The sequence below is a fragment of the Nycticebus coucang genome, chromosome X, assembly GCF_027406575.1.
Source record: "Nycticebus coucang isolate mNycCou1 chromosome X, mNycCou1.pri, whole genome shotgun sequence".
Classification (NCBI taxonomy): Eukaryota; Metazoa; Chordata; class Mammalia; order Primates; family Lorisidae; genus Nycticebus; species Nycticebus coucang.
Window position 1 is genome coordinate 13,749,422 of NC_069804.1, and position 19,507 is coordinate 13,768,928.

Consider the following 19,507-nt stretch of genomic DNA (forward strand, 5'->3'; position numbering starts at 1 on the left):
AATTCTATTCTAGATATAGAAAAGGAGTTGAGTTTGGGTACATTCCTCCATGGAACTCTTGAGCACTATGGGTTTAAGACCATGCTTCCAAGTCTTTAAAAAGTTATCAATACTATTATCTTTGTCACATTCCGTTGGCCTTATGTTTTCAGGAAGCTTGGTGATAAGGGATAGTGGTGAATAGAATTTGTATATTCAGAATATCCAGAAGCTTTGGGGTGAGTTATGGAGGGAAGATATTTCACACAACCCTCCCTACATTTGCTGAAGGATTTACATGCAAATCCTTGCCTAGGGTCACAGCTTTCATTACTTTTTTACCCCTAGAGTTTAGGGAAACTGCAGTCAGTCGTCTCCCTTTGCAGTGGGTTTGGAGAAGTGGATCAGGTTGCAATACAAATAGTTCTGTATTCCCTCCACCTCTTAGCAACTTCTGTTTCCCTGGAAGAGCATTTTGCATTTCCTCTTTAACCTGATGGCTCAGGCTCAGCTAAAACCACCCAGTTTTTCCTGGTTTGGGGTCCAAGTTGCACTGTCACACTGCACTCCTAGCTGCCTTTGTCTACCTGGTCAAGGAATTTTCCAAGGTCATGTTAGACTTGAGTCTAAGTTGAAGTTTTGTGATTTTTTCCACTCCATAACTCTCAAGTGGAAATAATATCCCACCAAAGGAAGCTTTGCCTAATATCATAAACCGCACTCTGTTGTCTGAAGAAGAGAGGGCATAATTCGAATTGTTCAAAACTGGTTTGGAATGGTATTAACACTCTGGAAAATGTGTTGGCAATTTCTTATAAAGATAAACATCCGTTCACCATATGACCCAGCAGTCCTACTCCTGGGAATTTACCCTTGATAAATGAAGCCTCATGTTCACATGAAAACATATACATGAATGTTTGTAGTAGCTCCACTCATAATAGCCCCAAACTGGAAACGAGCCGTGTGTCATTCAATGTGTGAATGCTTGAGTAATCCATGAAATACTACGCAGAAATAAGAAGAAATAAATTACTCATATCTGGGTAGACCAAAATGCCTTGGATGGGTCTCAAAAGAATTACGACTGAAAGAATCCCATCTCAAAATGTTGCACACTATATGATTCTGTTTATATGACATCCCCCCAAACTCAAAATTATATAGTTTGGAGAAAAGATCAGTGATGGCCAGAGGTTGATAAAAGGCTTTGACTAAAAAAGGGTAACATAAGTGAATTTTGGGGCAGGGGATGGGCCATGGAACAATTCTGTATCCTGATTATAGTTGTGAGTACATAAATCTATCATCTGTCTCCTATCATCTATCTAAAAATTCATTTTACCATCTAATAAGTTAAAAAATAAAATAAACTGGCTTTGAATCAAGGCACACTTCTTTTTAGTTTTTTGACTGAGGATAACTTATCTAACTCTTCAATATTTGGTTTCCTCATTTATGAAACAGCTGTGTTAATATTCACCTTGTAGAGCTGGTGTGGTGCTTATGTGAGGCCATATGTGGGAAAGGGTCAGGTATACAGCAGGCACATAATCAAAGTTCATGTCCTTTCTCTCCTTTCTCAGACGTGGGTCTTATGTGCTGGGGTTTAGAGATCTGTGTTTTATAGTCCTTGATACCCCTTAGAAACCAGAGAGGTAAGTTTGGAAACAGGAAGATATGGCAATTCCAATTATAGTAAGTAAATATTAAAAATTAAAAAACAAAACAACTTTCCAGAGGGTCTTTTTCTGACACAAGCGATCAATGTAACCTGGTTCTTTGTAACCTCAATGAATCCTCAACAATAAATAAAAAAAAGAACAAACTTTCCTCACACCCCTGACCCTTTTAAAAACATTTCTAGGTGATATTTTCAGATAACAGGTGAGTTTAAAAATATCTGCTCGGGCTTTACATATATCTTTAAAGATGCATGAAGAAAAAAAACATTTCTTGAAATTTTGTGTTTTGTTATTTGGGTCTGATCTTATCCAGAACAGGGGCCTCATGTTACTGGTGGCTCTGGTGGCTCTTTAATTTATGCAGCTCTATATTTAAAATGAATATATGAGAAATCCAGGGTGTTTAATTAAACTTAGACTAAAGAAAAGAAGTAAATATGCAGGAAAAGTATGTGTGGAATGTGTGTGTGTTGTGTGTGTGTTTTTTGTGTGTGCCTGTGGTACTGGGGCTACGATGCTTGTGTCTTCCATGTCCTCCAGTTTGATAAAGGCTGCTGGCAGTTGTCCCCAGCCAAGTCATCTAGCCATGTTTGCAATCTGTGCTCTATTCATATCCCTCTTTTCTCACTTGACACAGCTGTGCTTAGGAAATGTGGGGGTGGATGGGTGCAGGATGGGCTTGAATGGCAAGACAGCCCAAGACCTTCTAAAGGTATGCTCTGAATAACCCAAGACAATACAGATTCATGAGGCCTGTTACAGTCTGTCACTGATCTCACAATGTCTAAGGAAACCACCCAAAGCCTTTATGGTAATTACATTGTCCTTAAAAACAATTTCATTTCCTCCTCTCCCCTCCAAGGGAGGATTATATTTCCTAGCCCTATTGATGTTGGGTCATGTGATCTGCTTTGACCAATGAGACATTACAAGATAATGATGCAAGCGGAGGCTTGACACTTATTTATGCTTACACGGTTCTCTATTTCTGCCATCACAGCAAGCACACACTCCTGCTAGCCTGCTGATCCAATGAGGATAAGAGATAGGTGGGGAAGACACACACTCAACCTAGGCCTTGAGCCTTGATCCTCTAACCCAGAGCGACATAACTGAGAATAAATGAGTGATGTTTCAAGCCACTGATACCTGGACTGGTTTGTTACACAGCATTACTATGGTGACAGTTAACTTCTACAGCCGTTTCAGCCTAAGTGTAGCACCATAACTAACCCATTAGATGGGGAAAGAATCTTTATGCAAAACGTTATTGTCCCTTCTATAAAGCAGCCCTGCCGTGCCACTGGCAGTCAGCCCAGCATAGCCCCTTTCACATTTCTTTGTAAAGATCTAGGGGGTCTCATGTAAGCATCCACCTATCTTCTTCTCTTCCTTAGCAACATCCCCTGCACTGTCTAGGATCCCTAATGAGCCCAGTCTTGCTGTGACAATGTAGGTATGAACCAAGCACGCCATTGCCAAGCAGCTTTTACTTTTTCATCCAGTTACCAGGCCCTGTTCACCTGACTGGCCATCTCATGCGGGGTGCTGCTGGTCAGGCCCTAACAAGGCCAGATGAGCCTACGTGCTGACATTTGGAGATTGTTTATTCATTTCCAAGGCCCACTGTCATTAGATAAGCTGGGGAACAGGACTCCGTGGTACCGGCCAAGGACCCAGGACACTTTGTGCACCCAGTGAAGTGTTGACTAACTATAAATTCAGTCTAGAATAAAAATGCTTTGAAGATATAATAACCTCTTTAAGATAGGGAGCTACTGTGTAACTTTGTAACCTATGAGGGGGAATCTGTTTCACCTGTACTATGATGAGTACCATATTGCTGATGTTTACTTTCACTATGAGAATAAAAAGTAACCAAGGGAAAGAGGAGGGCAGAGCAGTTCTTTGAGGAGATATCCTGGCTGTTCTCCGGAATTGCTGGCTTTTCTGTAAATAAAAGTGAAACTGTTCGTCTCTCATCCACTTCTCCATTGACTGGCTTGACTGACAGGCGGGTGGATAGACTCCTTAGTCCAGCAACAATCTCACTCTGTTCTTTTTGTGCAGTCTCTTATTTAGGATGAATTTGGGGTGTTCATTCAATCAAAATTATATTCTAACACTCTCCATGATGGAATGGTAATCAACAGAAAAATGTCCCGTAAACATATCCAACACATATCATTTTCAAAAATATTAGCCAAACCTAGATGTCAGGAAATCAACACTTATCCCCAACATGTGAGTGTTAAAGCTATTTAGTAATAGTGAACGACAAAGAGAGAATCAGCATAAAAAATTACATTATTACTTAAAGCTTCAAGCATTAAAATTATCCTTCCCACAGGCCAAATTGAACTCCCTGGCTGTTGCTTAAGAGATGCAAATAACTAAGACATCTTTATTTTATAAAAACATCATTTCCACTCATGTGCCTGGCACATGGTAGACATTCCACAAATGTTTACCGAACTGAATGTGCATCTTTCCTTTTCCCAGGGAGAAGGCGCGTCCTGAGCCATAGAAATAAACCCGTCTTCCTTCAGGACACTTTACCCCAACAACCAGCCATGTTTGTTTCCTAACTTCACTAAAGTTGTTTTGAGTATAGAAACCTGATTTCCTAAGCAAAGCATAGGTTCTCCCATGCATTAAAGGAGGCATGATGGAAATTAAGGCATTTTTTTCTTTTTAGTCTTTCTCCCCCCGACTCTCTCAACTTGTGCCAATTCAATTCATCTTCCAGTATTGCTGTAAGGTTGGGAAAGTTTTCAACATTCCATAGTCAAAGGTATGTCCAGAAACACTTAGAAGTGATCAAAGTAGTGGGTGATAGTCATTAATACCATTGCTAAATAAAATATGTCCAGCGTTCTACCTTCTAGGCACGTGGTAAGATTGCACTTCCTGGCCCCTTGTGGCTAGATGGAGCAGTGGGTCAAGAGGCTGTGGCCAGAAGTGATATGTGTCACTTATTCTGGGCCACAGCATTTAATTGCCAGGGTGAAACTCTCCAGGGCTCTTTCTCCTCTGTCATAGTGATTCATAGTATTTGAGATATGGATGCTCAGCCAGTTTCATCCCCATATGGTGGTGACCCCAGATGAACCAAGGTGGTCATATGGGATGAGCAGTAAATAAACTTTGGTTGTTTATGAGCCACCAAGATTTGGGGGGGTATTTGTTATTACAGCATATCCTGGCCTAGCCCGATGGTTAAAGTCTCTGATCAGAGTACTTTGCTATCATTTACCATGTCTTTACAAATGAAATGAAAAGCAAAGATAGGTAGTACTTCTAAGGATGTTAGGGCTGAAGGAAAACACGAAGGTGTCTACTTTGCCCATCTCTCTTTCTGTGAGCAGGCTGGAATGACGGGCTAAGTTGACTTCCTTCTATAACTTTGCTCCTAGAAGTGAACACCTTACAGGATGGCTTGGGCCTAGAAGGAGACTGGCAACTCTTTAATACATCCACCCCTATCCCTACAGAAAACTAGCACAGGGTAAATATACTGCCTTAGGAAAAAATACATTAGAATTAAAAACAATCAAAAAAAAGGAATTAAAAACAATCATGAAATCAGACAAAGCATGATGAGTATAGACATTTGGAGACTATTTAATAGAGTAGTTCACATCCTGGATGTCTCAAAATCCAAGAAGCCTACTCCATCAGTCACAAATTCTGTTTCAGTTCCCACCCTGTTAAGGCTTTGTACTAGGTGGTTAGGATACTGCTGCAAACAAGACAATTAAGAATTTCTCTTCTCCAAGAGCTTTTGTTCTAGTGGATAGTGACAAAGCAATAAACGTATACACAAGCAAATAAAAAAGGTCAGGTATGGATGTGTACTATGAAGAAGATCAAATAGTGTAATGACACATAACACAGTTGGCAAACTATGACCCATGGGCCAAATCCGGCCTGCACCCTGTTTTTGTATGATTTTCTATGTTTTTAAATGGTTGAAACAAATGAAAAGAAAATCTCATGAGGCAGGAAAAATATTCAAATTTCAGTGTCCACAAAGTTTTACTGGAGCACAGCCACACCCTACATAATCAACCCTGGCTACTCTTCCAACCTTGACAACTGCATTTCTGGCCCCCACTCACCCCCTCCAGCCACATCGTCCTCCTGGCTAATATCCGGACACCCAAGTAGACTCCCGGCCCCCACACGGCCACTGCCCCGATGGTTGCCTCTGCTTCCCTCACTTCCTTCAGGGCCTTGCACAAATATAACTGAATTAGAGAGGTCTCCTCTACTTAGTCAGTCTGGGTCCCCCTCCCCTTACTTGATTTTTTTCATGGCACTTATTACCCCTAGTATGTTACAGATTTGCATATTGTCAGCCTCCACCTCCCACGCTTAGAACACAAGTTCTAAGAGAGTTGAAGCACTGACTTATTTCCTGCCACATTCCCAGCTCCTAGATCAGTGCCTAGATATAGTTAGTAGGTGCCCAATAAATACTTGTTGAATAAATAAATGAAGGAATTGTCAAATATTGGAAAGTTCTAGTAAGAGTAAAGGGAGATTCTTTATGAACTAGGACGTTACAACCAGCCGAGGCTTTCCTGATGCAGGAGGACCTCAGGGTGTCTGTGCTGCTTAATGCCTCAGTGTCTTGGTAAAAACTGTAAGAACTAGTGGCAAAGGGGAGAAAAAAGTGGACTCCTTACCATAAAAGCAACCTAGGAAGAAATGTTTCATCTCAGCTCTGTCTAATCTCATCTCAACCATGTTCCCAATTAAATCCAGTTTCTACTCTAGGAAAAAGTTAGCCTAGAAATGTGCTCAGAAACAATTTTACTGCCACTTGTGTCCTGATATCTCTAACACCTCTATTCAACTGTGGTAATAATAAATGTGTCTGGGAGTTCCAGGTCTTATGACATCAAGTTCTACATGGAATCATCTGTATGTCAAACACTATATTCTCATTTCAAAAATTGTCTTTTTCAGGGGTTTATAGTAAAGGTCGATTCACAAGTCTAATTCATGATTTTTAAATTAAAAAATAAGTCACAGAAGGAGGCACTATATTGAAGATGTAAAGTACAGGGACTTCTGTAGTATCCTGGCACCAATAATATGCTATAGTGATATAAAAGCTTTAGTCACCAGTTATAAGTGACTGACTAATTAAAAACAGGTCTGTGTATAATAGAAACATAGAACTCAACACATTTAACTACAAGGTCATGAGTGAAGAAGAAATTAATGAAAACATTTCAGATGTCCTTTGCTCCAAGGACTGTGCTTGACAGGAAAGTAGACCTGAGCTCCTTGGGCCATCTGATTACCAACAAAGTCAGTGGACTTTTCCTGTATGTGAAAAGTCCATACACTTTGGAAGTAGAAATAGGGCAGGGATTAAGAGAGGGTCTACTTCCTGGAATTAAATATGGAAAATGTACAAGTGTACAAGGCAGTCCTTGTTATTCAATTCACTTGAGAGACAATTTCAAGAGAAGGAAAGTGACACAAAGGTAATGATGTCTTGTGATCCATGTAGTTTCTCATGAAAGTTAGAGGTATCCCACATTGCTGTGGATCTTAGACTATTCCAGTCTTACACAAAATTTAACATCCAAAAATATTTTTCTACCAATGAAGCTAAGAAAGAGGTTGGATGAAAAGATAGTATTCAGAGAAGATGAAGAAGAATGAAACAAATTTTGTCAGAAAAAGAGTTGTGAAATCCTACCATGACCTAAAATTATTCTTTTATTGCCATATTGATATGTCTTCAAAAGATTTATGAAGGCTGGCTTCCCTCAACATCTTAAGAAGACTACCAAGATCCTTGGTGATAAGAATTATTTATTAAATAAGCCAGAAACAATCTTGACCAGAAGGCCAATGTGAATAGCAGGCCAGTAAAGCTATAAGTACGAATTTACCAAATGTCCAAAGTACCTACCATATTGTATTTGGGGATATCACATATCCATGTGAATCTCTGTGGATGGAGCTCTTCAGAGTTGTGCTGTGCATACTTTGTGCAACTGTGGGTGGGTACCTGTGGCCTTCTGATTTCAAGATTGCTCTTTTTAAAGCACCAATGGAGGCAAGAAAGGCTTCATATTTCTCTGTTGCACCCTTTTTAATAAAAGCATTTGTTATGTGAAATTTGGAGTCAGTCAAAAGGCCATACTCAAAAGCTAGGAAGGCCACAAGTTTCCTTAAGGCTGTAGGTTCCTCACCTGAATGGGCAACTATCTGATTATATTAGTGAACCAAGCACAGGCATTGGGTTAACCTTACTTCTAAGAGAAAACATGCTCTTAGAGTGGAAAATTTAACATCTAACCAGTATATACAATGGATTTGAAATATCAAGGTGAGATTTTCAAATAGATTTGTCACAGTTCAAATGTTCCACGCACTGCTGGCCCCAAACAGCTAGCCTTCCAAGCACGAGTGGCGAAACTAATGAAATTAGGGTGCCTTACACTCGAATGGCATTACACACAATTGCCCAGGATATTAGCAGATGTCTGCATGGTTGCTGGAGAAAAAATTGTTCATGGACTCACAGAACCTAGTAGAGGCAATGCTAGTCTGAGCTGAAAAACAGGATAATGTTCAAAGCTAAGGCAAAGAAACATTTCCTCTTAGATTCTCTTAAGAAAAAGGTAGGGGTGCCGGTCCCATATGCCGGAGGTGGTGGGTTCAAACCTAGCCCCGGCCAAAAACCAAAAAAAAAAAAAAAAAAGAAAAAGGTAGGGGAAAAAAGAAAACTGTAACCAATATTATATATCTCATTATCCCTCAGCACCCTGTCACATCTATGCCAAACGTCTGTTTAACTAGAGGCTACCTTTTTCTTCATATCTGAAATCATCAGTATATGTAGCTTTATTTCTTAAAGAAAATGATGATCTATAAGACAGAAATCATGAATAGTATTAGTAATGTGCTTTACCCCCCATGTGTAAGGACCTGTTTCCTGTCACATGCAAATTCAACTGCTTCCTTCTGTTGTCCCATTAAACAAATTTACATGCTAACAATAAATTCAAAACATTAAAAGCTTCACAGTGCCCGGAACACCTAAAGAATTCTTGGTGTTCATACTCTTTAAAAGAGCTAAGCAATCTAAAGCATGTCACTTATGTCCCACAATTCAGAGTCTTCTCTTGTACCATCAAATAAATTAATGTTTTACAAGTAAAACAGAAACATTTTAAAACCCGATGAGCCCAGCGCATCTAAAGGATTTCCAAAAATGATGTTTTAAAGGATTTATAAGAAAGCTGGACTGTCTGGAAGGCCTTACTTGCTTTAACCAAATCAGGCTTTTCTCTTGTTACCTATGGTCAGAATTAGATTCCCTGTTACCTACAATCTGACCTTGAGATCCTACATCAAGGCCAGTGGCAGTGAACTCGAGCTGGAGACTGTGATTTGTCCCATGTACATTTGGAATTTGAGAAGTTAAAAAGGAGCATGTTGCTAGACAAGGTGACTCTCTACTCCTAATTCAATACTGTTCAACTTTTTATTTTATTATCAACCCCTGTCTATGACAACTAGGAGCCTTTTTAGACATTTTTTCTTCTATGACATTTTAAAATGGATTTTATGTATATATATATATATATTTAAGCACTGTATGTATATTAATGCTTTATATATCAAAAAAGTAAAATGTTTTCATTCCTCAAGAACCAATTCCCCCTATTGAAAAATGCACGTAACACCAGCTATAAAAATAAAAACTCAAGCTCCATTTGATTGTCTGTTCACGGCCAGAAATTTCTAAATCAATAATGATTCAGCACCACTTCAGTCAAAACAATTACATCCGAATCATTTTCAAAATAATAGGTTAAAAATATGCCCTACAAAATACATCAAATATTGTTCTGGCTGTGAGTAATATTCCTGTTAATTTTATTGCATTACTCTCAATTCGTTGGGCTGTAGTTGATGTTTGCTCATAGAACCAAAAATTCAATTACTGGATTTGATTACTGTTGAATTTTACACACATTTCAAGAAGCAAAAAACCAAACAACCTTGAAGAAAACATTTTTTTTTCTGGATGGTAGCAATTGGCAATTTCCAAACTAGACAGAAAATGTCCACAGATAGCATGTAATTTTCAGTTTACAGAAGAAATAAACTTTTGCTGCTCACAAAAGGACCTGAAATAAATGGCCCACAAAGTTATCTGCATCTTGAAACTAGTGCTTCATAAACTGCATATACAACTGAGGAGACATCTCTCCATCTGAAAAGATCCCAGAATGTTCATGTTTTATTACAACTCCAAAAAAATCAAAACACACCCCAAAACAAAAACAACCAAAAAATACCCACCACTTTCAAATACTCACGGCGAGAAGCTAGCAAGACTAAGAAACAGAACAGTTACTAACAAATGCAGGATATGTCCTATCCACCATTAGGAGTGTTCTATATTTTTAGATTGGTTCAAAATTAGTGAGGGCAAAGAAAGAAAGCCCTCTGAATAAATCAATAAAAAGAATCTTCAGCACATTAATAATTGAGCTCACCTACCTTCACAGGTCCATGTTCATTACTGCAGCCTTGCACCAGTTGCACATAAAACATCATGAAAATATTCATCACTGCCCACTCTCTGTACATTTTGAACATTATAATATCCACCGATTACTGAGCAGTTGACATCAGGAAGCTAGAGAAAACTGTTTCAAAAGGCATTCTCCAGAAGGAAAGTTTGAAACCCCAAAACTTTACATGGAAAAACAAATAATCAGTTGTGATCAAAATCCAATGATATGACTTTCAGTTAGCCAAGGTATATTTTTGGCACAATCTTGGTGGGGAGAGAGAGAGATGAAAAAAATTAAAACGTTCTCATGCTCCAAAAATAATCAGGAGGTGGACATGTCTTCCACCTGAAATTTGAAAGTACTCTAAATAAATTTCATGTCCAGCAAATTAGAAAAAAAAAAATTTCTCTCCACCCTATATCCTCAGTTCTTCCTAAGGAGGTGGCACAGCCACAATGGTTGCAGCTACAGAAAGCTGGAACGCAATTCTGGATTAAAACTTTTTTCACAACCTTCATGGAAGCTTGCAGAAGCATGTGTCTTAAATCTGACACAGATTTTGGCAGAAAATGCAGGGAAGTGTTGGCTGCAATCCTGTTGCGTCCCTACCAATAGCAGGGCAGTTTAAAAAACTGACTCAAATGCTCAGGACTGCATTATTTTCAAGCAGATAACCTGTAACATGAAACCCCCAGCACACAGGCCTGACCTTGTATCTCAATCAGATTGCTTAGGAAGGGACCTCAAGAAGCTCACGCATTTGCTGCCAGTGACACTCAGAAAGCAATCAATATGTTTTAAAAAACGCACACATGCAGGAAAACAACCAAAACATCCTCATGTACATGCAAAAAGGCAAACATACACAAAACGACTTTTTAACAGGAGCTTAGTAATTTAGGTCAAAATGAAGAACATCGATTTTTTAGAGAAGCAACGATTACTTTTATTTGCAGGTGCTAGGAAACTTTCATCTTACGTGCCTTGTTACATAAACCAGGTTACCACTTTAGCGTGTAATTCTTTAGAAGCACCGGCTAAGTTAGCTTTAGAAACTAAAGGCCTTGAATAGTTGCATGCTACAAATGGCCAAATTCTAGGAAGCATGGAGACCTGCTCTTGTGGTCTTCACTAGTTTCCGATCTTTGATTTCCAGGTTTTGGCCTTTTCGAAGCCATTTTTTCCGTTTCTGAAGTCTAGGATGGCCTGAGATATTTCCTCGTTGGTATTCATTACGAATGGACCTAAGGCAGAAAGAGACATTCAGAAACTTCTGGGTGACAATATTTTCTTCTGCCACGCGAAATGGTATGTATTTCTATAGTTCTTAATTTGAAACAAAATCCAGGCATAACTAACAATAAAAGCTTACTTTCATAGTGCTCAGTCCCCAAGGACTGTAATACAAATTTCTCGAATAGGATTGTGTATGATTATGAATCACAACAACTTCACTTGACATAAATTAATGCACTATATCTCACCCAGCCATTGCAGGTTTTTCATCAGCAATGGCATCTCTTCATTCAAAAAAGTCTTAAAATTCGTTCTATGACAACCATTTTTGTGGTTATTTTTGACTTTAGCTGATACCAAGAATTGAATCTACTGGACACAAAGAATTGGCAAATCTCTTCATAGTTTAGATGTGTAAACAATATACGAGGCTGTGTGTGTATATGAGCATTGTGAGTCATTTTGAAAATCAGCAGCACTTCACTGACAATAAACAGGAGATTCAAAAATTTTCAAGTCAAGAAAACATCATTTTGGGGGTTCCATCGGGGTTAGCAAACTTTCTGTAAAGGGCCAGCTTAGTATATATTTTAGACTTTGTGGGTCAAACAGTGTCTGTTTCAACTACTTCTTTCAGTGAAGTGCAAAAGCAGTCATAGGCAATATAAAAGTGAACAAGGATGGCTGTGTTCTAATAAAACTTCATTTACAAAAACATGTAGTAGGCAGATTTGGTCCATGCACCATAATTTGCTGACTTCTTTTGTCTACTTCCTGGGTCTGAACTTAAGTTTTGCCTTGTATAAGAAGTCTTCCCCTAATCTATCAGGAGATAGTATGTCTGTCTCTTCCCTTTCCTTCACACATTGTCGCAGCACTATTTCTACTATGCAAGTTACCTTTGTTCATTTTTTTAAATAGACAAAAAAATGACTTAACGATTTTATAAACTTAAGAAATATTATTCCTAAAAGGTTCATATTTTTCACTAAAAATACAATAGACAGTATGGAAATCATTGTTAATTTTTCTAAAGATACAAATGATATTCAAGTCCCCACTAGAATGCAAAAATCTTTTTTCAAGTTGAAATTCCCTATGAAATGATATAAAAACAGTATTTTTGTTCTTCCCACCGTTCCAAGCTCAATGTCCTACACGTGATAGGTACTTAAGAAATATTTCTTATTAAAAAATAGATAAGGGCTAGGTGCAGTGGCTCATGCCTATAATCCTAGCACTCTGGGAGGCTGTGCGGGTGGATGGCTTGAGCTCAGGAGTTTGAGACCAACCTGAGCAAGAGTGAGACCCTGTCTCTACTAAAAATAGAAAAACTAGCTGGGGGTGGTAGCGGGCTCCTGTAGTCCCAGCTACTTAGGAGGCTGAGACAAGTGAATCGCGTGAGCCTAAGAGTTTGAGGTTGCTGTGAGCTATGATATCACAGCACTCAATCCCAGGGCAACTGAGTGAGATTTTCTCAAAAAAAATAAAAAAACTAGATAGGAATTATTTTTCTCTCACAATAAAGAAATTAAACAAAATCCTCAGATGTGTAGATGGAAAGACTAAACGAAAATCTAGCTATTTCAAATAATACTCTACATGTACAATACTTTAAAAAAATCAACAAATGGAATCATCATTATTTGAGACTTACCGTGCTGAACAATCGGTTCCTTTATGGGTTCCCCAGCAATTAATACGAAGTGGCTTCTTTTCTGATCCTAGAGTTAACAAAGAAAACACAGGACAACAAACGGGCTTATTTCTGAATGTCAAACTAGGAACAGTACGAACTTGATGTGCTAGGCAAATGGATACTGTTCCCAATTCTGAATATAAATTCCAAAAATATTTTCTGCGTAACATTCAACATGGAAACATTTATTCCTTAAGTTATTTAGTAGCAATTAGAACTCAAGAATAAGTCCAAGCCACCAAAATATTAATATTCTCAAATCAGAAAAGGAGAATTTAAGATTTTCTTTAATTGGAAACATCTTCATGACAAACTATCAAACTATGCAATTGAATTGGTTTATTATAGGGTTTATGATTTCTCACTAACAATATAATTTTTAAAAGGGAAGATTACTTCTGCAAATCCAAAAATAAAATTTTACTTAGTGAATTTATTTATTTATAAAGACAAGTTCTTGCTTGGCCACCCGGGGTAGAGTACAGAGGCATGATCTTAACAAACTGAAACTTCAAATTCCATGGCTTATACAATCCTCCTGCCTCAGCCTCCAAGGTACCGAGGACTACAGGCCATGTGCCACCATGCACAGCTAATTTTTTTTTTTGTCACCCTGGGTAGAGTGAGCGGCACATCACAGCTCACAGCAACCTCAAACTCTTGGGTTTAAGCGATTTTCTTGCCTCAGCCTCCCAAGTAGCTGGGACTGCAGGTGCCAACCACAGTGCCTGGCTATTGTTCTTACTAGACTTCACTGTTTATACTTCTTAGGCTAATGGAAAGATAAAACAATTAACTGTTACCAGTTTTAAAAAATTAATGGTTTATTTTATTATTAATTTTCACATATACATAAATAAAGTATCTAGCTTTACTAGGCTATTTTGTTTTATTTCTGTCTTTCAATGTTATTTTAATCAAATGTTAATCTTTATTATTTAAATGAGTTCCCCATGAATGGTGATAGTTAAAAGGCATTGTCACTCTGAAGTATGGTTTTGATGACAGTCAGGGTCTATTGATTGTCTACTTGGGTACTCTGTAGGTGAATTTGCTAATCTATGAGGCTTAAGATCTTCTCAATAGGACATTAATATAAATATGGATATAAAAGTGAGATGGAGCCCTTCCTATCAAACTCATGTGCTCCTGATCATGAAGTCATCAGGACAATCACCATTCAGGACAAAGTTCAGAGTCCCAACTGTGGGCCAAAGCAGCACAGGGAGGCTTGGAAACAGAAACTGCTCCAGGGTGAGTGGTACCAGTCCAGGGTTAAATGTCTGGAGTAGCCTGGGGTTGATTCCAATCCCTACAAACTCTGAAAAAGTTAAGTACATTTTGAAGTCATTGTTGTGGTTTGGGCTTCTTTCAAGAAGTCAAAGTGTACAGCCTCAAGGCTCTCAAGGCTAGCATATGCCAAGCACCCTGCAGTTGCTACCCACCATGGAAGATTTCAGAGTGATGGGCACGAAAGTAATTCACACTGAGTGAGGAAGTCACCTGGCCCTGCACACTTTCATAAAGTCTGGTGGCTCAGGCTGTGTAACAATTACGGAACTGCATACAGCAGAATGATGCCCCTGCAGCCAGGAGCGCTAGTAGCCCATGAATTGATGGTTTCAGCCGACTCTTTTCTCTCCTGGCTGCCCCTGTCCTCATGTCCTCATTGTTTCTTACTGGTGTTCTGTTTCAGCTGTCAAATCCTGAGTATCTGCAGTGTGTTCTCTGTTACATTAGAGGAGGAACCGAGGTCGCCAAGTTAAACCAGATCATGTTCTAAATGACTCTGATATCAGTAGGTTGTGGCCTTTGTGTAGCTTTCCTGCCTCTTTCCTATACTAGCTTGAAATATATTAAATTGTCTTTTTTTGTAGTTCACATGGCAGTTTCCTATGGTTCAGTCTAATATGAGACGGCACAGATCCTGAGATAAGCATTTTTTTCCTGGTGCTCATGAGATCTTTCTCTTGTTTACTTCACATCTCGTGGCAGTGCTACAGATTAGAGCAGCAGGACGGGGCTGCCAGAAAAGGAAGCTGAGACAATCCCTCAATCCCACTGCATTCTGTAATACCTGAGTCAGAGGCCCAGGACTCAGGCACACTGCTTCTCCCCCGCCATTCACCCACTGGAGAAGCTCTCCACCCTTACTTTTCAAAATTCATCTTTATAGAAGCTTTTGTACAATTGTTTCCTGAATCCTCTTTGTGAGAACGTCACAAAGCAGTCAGATTGGCTTACCAGACTCATAAGATGCTAAATCAGTCACCCAAGGGAACAAAAAGGACATGAGAAAGAAATGTGGAAACCTGGGGGTAAAATTTCCCAAGACTCCTACAATATCAGAAACTTTAAAATCAGGGATTTGTCGCAAAAGGACTGTGAAAGGCATCACCTGCTCCCCTCGGTTCAAAATGCAGACTATTTTCACATGGCTCTGCAATGTACACGCAGACCCATATTTATGCTTCTAGTATTCACTTAGGCTAAAAACAAAATCGTCTTTCCCTTGCTGGCTGCTTGAGGATCGCCTACCATCGTGAATGACACAGTGACTGGACCAGGAAGTTCATGACCAACTGACCATTTCAGAGTAAACAAATGGCCACTGATGTCCTTCACCCTGGGAAGGCAACAGCCCCAAAGACAGAAATGAGGGAAAAACTAGCCAGAATGTACAAGACCACACCCGATGTCATCTTTGTATCTGGATTCAGAACTCACTTTGATGGTGGCTAGACAACCGGCTTTGGCATGATTTACAATTCCTTGGATTATGCAAAGAAAAATTAGCCCAAACATAGAATTGTGAGGCATGGCCTGTATGAGAAGAAAAAGATGTCAAGAAAGCAGCGAAAGTTAAAAAAAAAAAAAAAGAAAGCAGCGAAAGGAACGCAAGAACAGAATGAAGAAAGTCAGGGGGACTACAAAGGCTAATATTGGTGCTGGCAAAGGGTGAGCTGGAGATTAGACAGCAGGTAAGGAAGCAGGGAAGATTCTACAATGACGTTATCTGCAGCCATTGTGTGGATTTTTCACAAGGGGATTAATACACCAAAGACTTGTCATGTGAAAAGAAACAAAATAAATTAATTGTACAAAGAAAGAAAATTAAGAGACAACAAATACGTGTTGCCTCCAGATTCAAATTTTTAGGGATAAATAACAGGGACTTTAGATGATTCTTGGAGATGAATCAATATATAAAAAACTTTAAAACAAACCAATAGAAATAGCAGAAATTAATGAAAGGGGACAATAAGTTTGTGGTATCATTTCTTCCCCAATTTCCAGCTAGGCAGGAGAGTTAGGCATTTTCCTGGAAACTAGGTGAAAGTGTAAGTTAAGAAAATTGAATGAAAAAAAAAACAAAACACTTACTTTGTTCTCCACCTGAACTTTGTCACCTTCCCCGAGCACGGCCGTATGATGTGGTTCTATTTTTACTTGCTCATCATTGGGCCCTAAAAACAAAACCAATGACCCACGAACTTTAGTCCTCATTATAGTACATTCATCATACAGTTACACACTGGGTTAACTATGTAGCACCATAATATTAATTTCAATTTCAAAAAATAACAGACAGCAATTTCCTTATGGTTGGTTATCATCTGAAACTGATTGGTTTTAAATTTTGAAAAGAACAGGAATGTGAATCCTGCATTGTGATTTCATTTACTTTTAATGTCATGCTTAAACAGTTCAAATAATAGCCAAGCCTTTGGCATTACGTGCTAAGAGTGTTTCTTTGGGTAAATTATAAACCTTATAAGAATTAAGCACACTTAGAAAAATTATCAAATGCCATTATTAATTCATTGCAACAAGTATTAATTGAACACCTACAATTGCCTAGTACTACCGGGGAAATACAAAGATGTGCAAAGCAGATTTCTTGCACACATATAATTCATAGTGTCATTGGAGCAAATAAATTATACAAACAAAATAATCCAAGAATAATTTAATTGAAAAATAAGTAAATTGGATAGTTGCTGAACCATTGCTATTGAACTGTGAACAAGACCCTGTTCTAAATGCTGTGGGGGTCTTCAGGATAGATGAATGTCCATCCCTTCTAAACTGATGCTCACAGATAAAGCAATACTAATGAAATTATCTCTTGGGGCAATGATAAATTAATAAGCAAAATGCAATAGAAGAAAAGGGCTGGTAGGGGCTCATTCAGGTCTAGAGACCCCAAGAATTTGTTGTGGAGGAGGTGAGATTTGAATAGAACTCTGCAAGATTAAAGGCAAATATGGAAAAGAAAGGCATTCTAGAAAAGAGGACAGATCATGCAAGGGTAATATGTGTGTATTTCTGGGGAAACAGTGAACAGTCTACCATTCTTCTGGGAAGAATGATCAAAATATAGTCTGTCTTTAGATCATGGAAAACCTTCAAAGCCATGTTTATCTACATAAAATTAAGAGCCCTCGAGGAGTGAGAGAGAGAGAGAGAGAGAGAGAGAGAGAGAGAGAGAGAGAAATGGTCAGATCTTGAAGAAATAATTCTAGAAGCAGAGAATGAACTGGAGGGAGGGGCAAGACTGAAGCTAGGATGACCTGTTAGGGGTTTGCTGTAACAGTCTAAGACAAGTGAAGACGAATTACAGTCTGAACTGGGAGAGTGGCAATAGAAAGATGGAGATAGATTTGAGAGAGTTGAGAAAGAATCTAAAGGATTTGGCAACAGTAGGAGAGAGAAGAGTCTAACATGATTTTCACCCTGTGCAGAAGAAGATTCTAACAGTAGGTCTACAAGAATGGAGAGGCTTAAGTGAGCCAGAACAGCCACAGGGGGCTGGAGAGAGGGGATGAGATTTGGACTGGTCTTTCAATTGGCTAAAAAATCAGACATGATTGGAGAACAGAGAGAAAATTCCAAGTTAGGTGAGTAGCTCATAAAGATGTCTAGGCGGATACCCCTGCATGCCATTTGGGGCTATAAATAAGGGCATTCACTTGACCTGTTGGAGTTAAAGCTAAATAATCAATAAGGAAGTGCTTATTTAAAAGATAACAATATAATTAAGTAAACTAGATGAGGTATATATTAACCAGTGCAATGTAAGCGTTCCTAATTTTATATGAAATCAGCACATTGTATCCCATAAATGCATTAATGTATACATGATCTATGTGTATATGATTTAATAAAAAAATAAAAGATAACAATAGCTTGAGCAATTATTATGTAAACATAAACATAATTCATGAATTTACGGCATGTTGGCTGGAGTCCAACTATACCTATATTTTCTAGAGAACTTATCCTTTCCATTACTACTTTGGAGATAACTGGTATGACACAGCAGGGTTCATTCTGATGCTTGCAAACATGAAATAGCATTCTAATAGAGCAGGAGTTCTTAATGTGGTGTCAATGTGCTTGCAGGGGTCTATGGATAGAATTCAGGGCCTAGTGCACTTGGATGGGAGATAAATTACATGCTTATTTTCATTAACACCTAATTGAAATGTAGCTTTTCCTTCAGTCATGAATGTAGCCAACAACCTGCAGTAGTATTAAATGGACCAATGGCTTTGTCTCCAGTGGAAATCATAGATGTTATATTACTGTATTGTAGCTAATTCATAATACAGTTTATGTTAATTATTACTTAGAATTTAGAATGGGCCTGCTGCTAGATTATGTTATTTCAAATGTCATTAGACAATCACACATATAACTATATCATGAACTTGTTCCTTTACAATTTTAATAACTTCACTGAATTTAAAAACATTATATGAGAGAGACAGCTTGGCAGATGTCAGTAGGGTCCATGGGACAAAAAAGATTAAGAACCTCTGTCCCAGAGGCAGTAGTGTGCTGTATAATCATTGAAAATTGGCTTTAACACATTTTCATCACAATAGTTAACACTGTGATGAAAATGTGTCAAATGGTCTATGAAGCGAGTGTATGATGCCCCATGATCATATCAATGTATACAGTTATGATTTAATAAAAAAAAAATAAAATAAAATAAAGAAAATTGGCTTTACAGGATGAGGGGGAAAACAGATTTGTAGCACGTGTCAGTTTCCATGGTGTAAATTATTCCAATGTGGCTAATACCATGCTACCAAAGTGAGGTCAGGGAAGAAGTGCACAATCAGTGCCTGCAAGCCAGCACGAGCCAGCCCCAGCATAACACTAAAGGTTTCTCCCCCATCAAAGATTTAGGTCAACGAATATCATAGAAGTGAATGATAGAACTCCACCAGTTTTCTATTTACATAGGAATGTAGCAATAAAAGAGCAATCTGAGAGTTAAAGAAGAATCTCATTTAGAGTTGGGTAATATTTTTAACTGTGATACAGAGCAGCATTTT

At 38.5% G+C, this 19,507-nt stretch overlaps 2 protein-coding genes across 2 annotated transcripts in view; both read right to left on the reverse strand.

The window, feature by feature from the left end:
• VEGFD (vascular endothelial growth factor D) overlaps nt 1-10,857 on the reverse strand; it is a 35,438-nt gene extending 24,581 nt beyond the window's left edge. The window contains exon 1 of the mRNA XM_053580379.1: nt 10,206-10,857. Within this exon, the coding sequence (XP_053436354.1) occupies nt 10,206-10,304 (99 nt within the window). The 5' untranslated portion in view covers nt 10,305-10,857. The remainder of the gene's footprint in view (nt 1-10,205) is intronic.
• Nucleotides 10,858-11,125: 268 nt separating this feature from the next.
• The window catches only part of PIR (pirin), a 60,839-nt gene continuing 52,457 nt past the window's right edge, over nt 11,126-19,507 (reverse strand). Inside the window, exons 8-10 of the mRNA XM_053580380.1 lie at nt 16,542-16,624; nt 13,116-13,182; nt 11,126-11,466 (exon numbers count right to left, since the gene is read on the reverse strand). Of these exons, the coding sequence (XP_053436355.1) occupies nt 11,354-11,466; nt 13,116-13,182; nt 16,542-16,624 (263 nt within the window). The 3' untranslated portion in view covers nt 11,126-11,353. The remainder of the gene's footprint in view (nt 11,467-13,115; nt 13,183-16,541; nt 16,625-19,507) is intronic.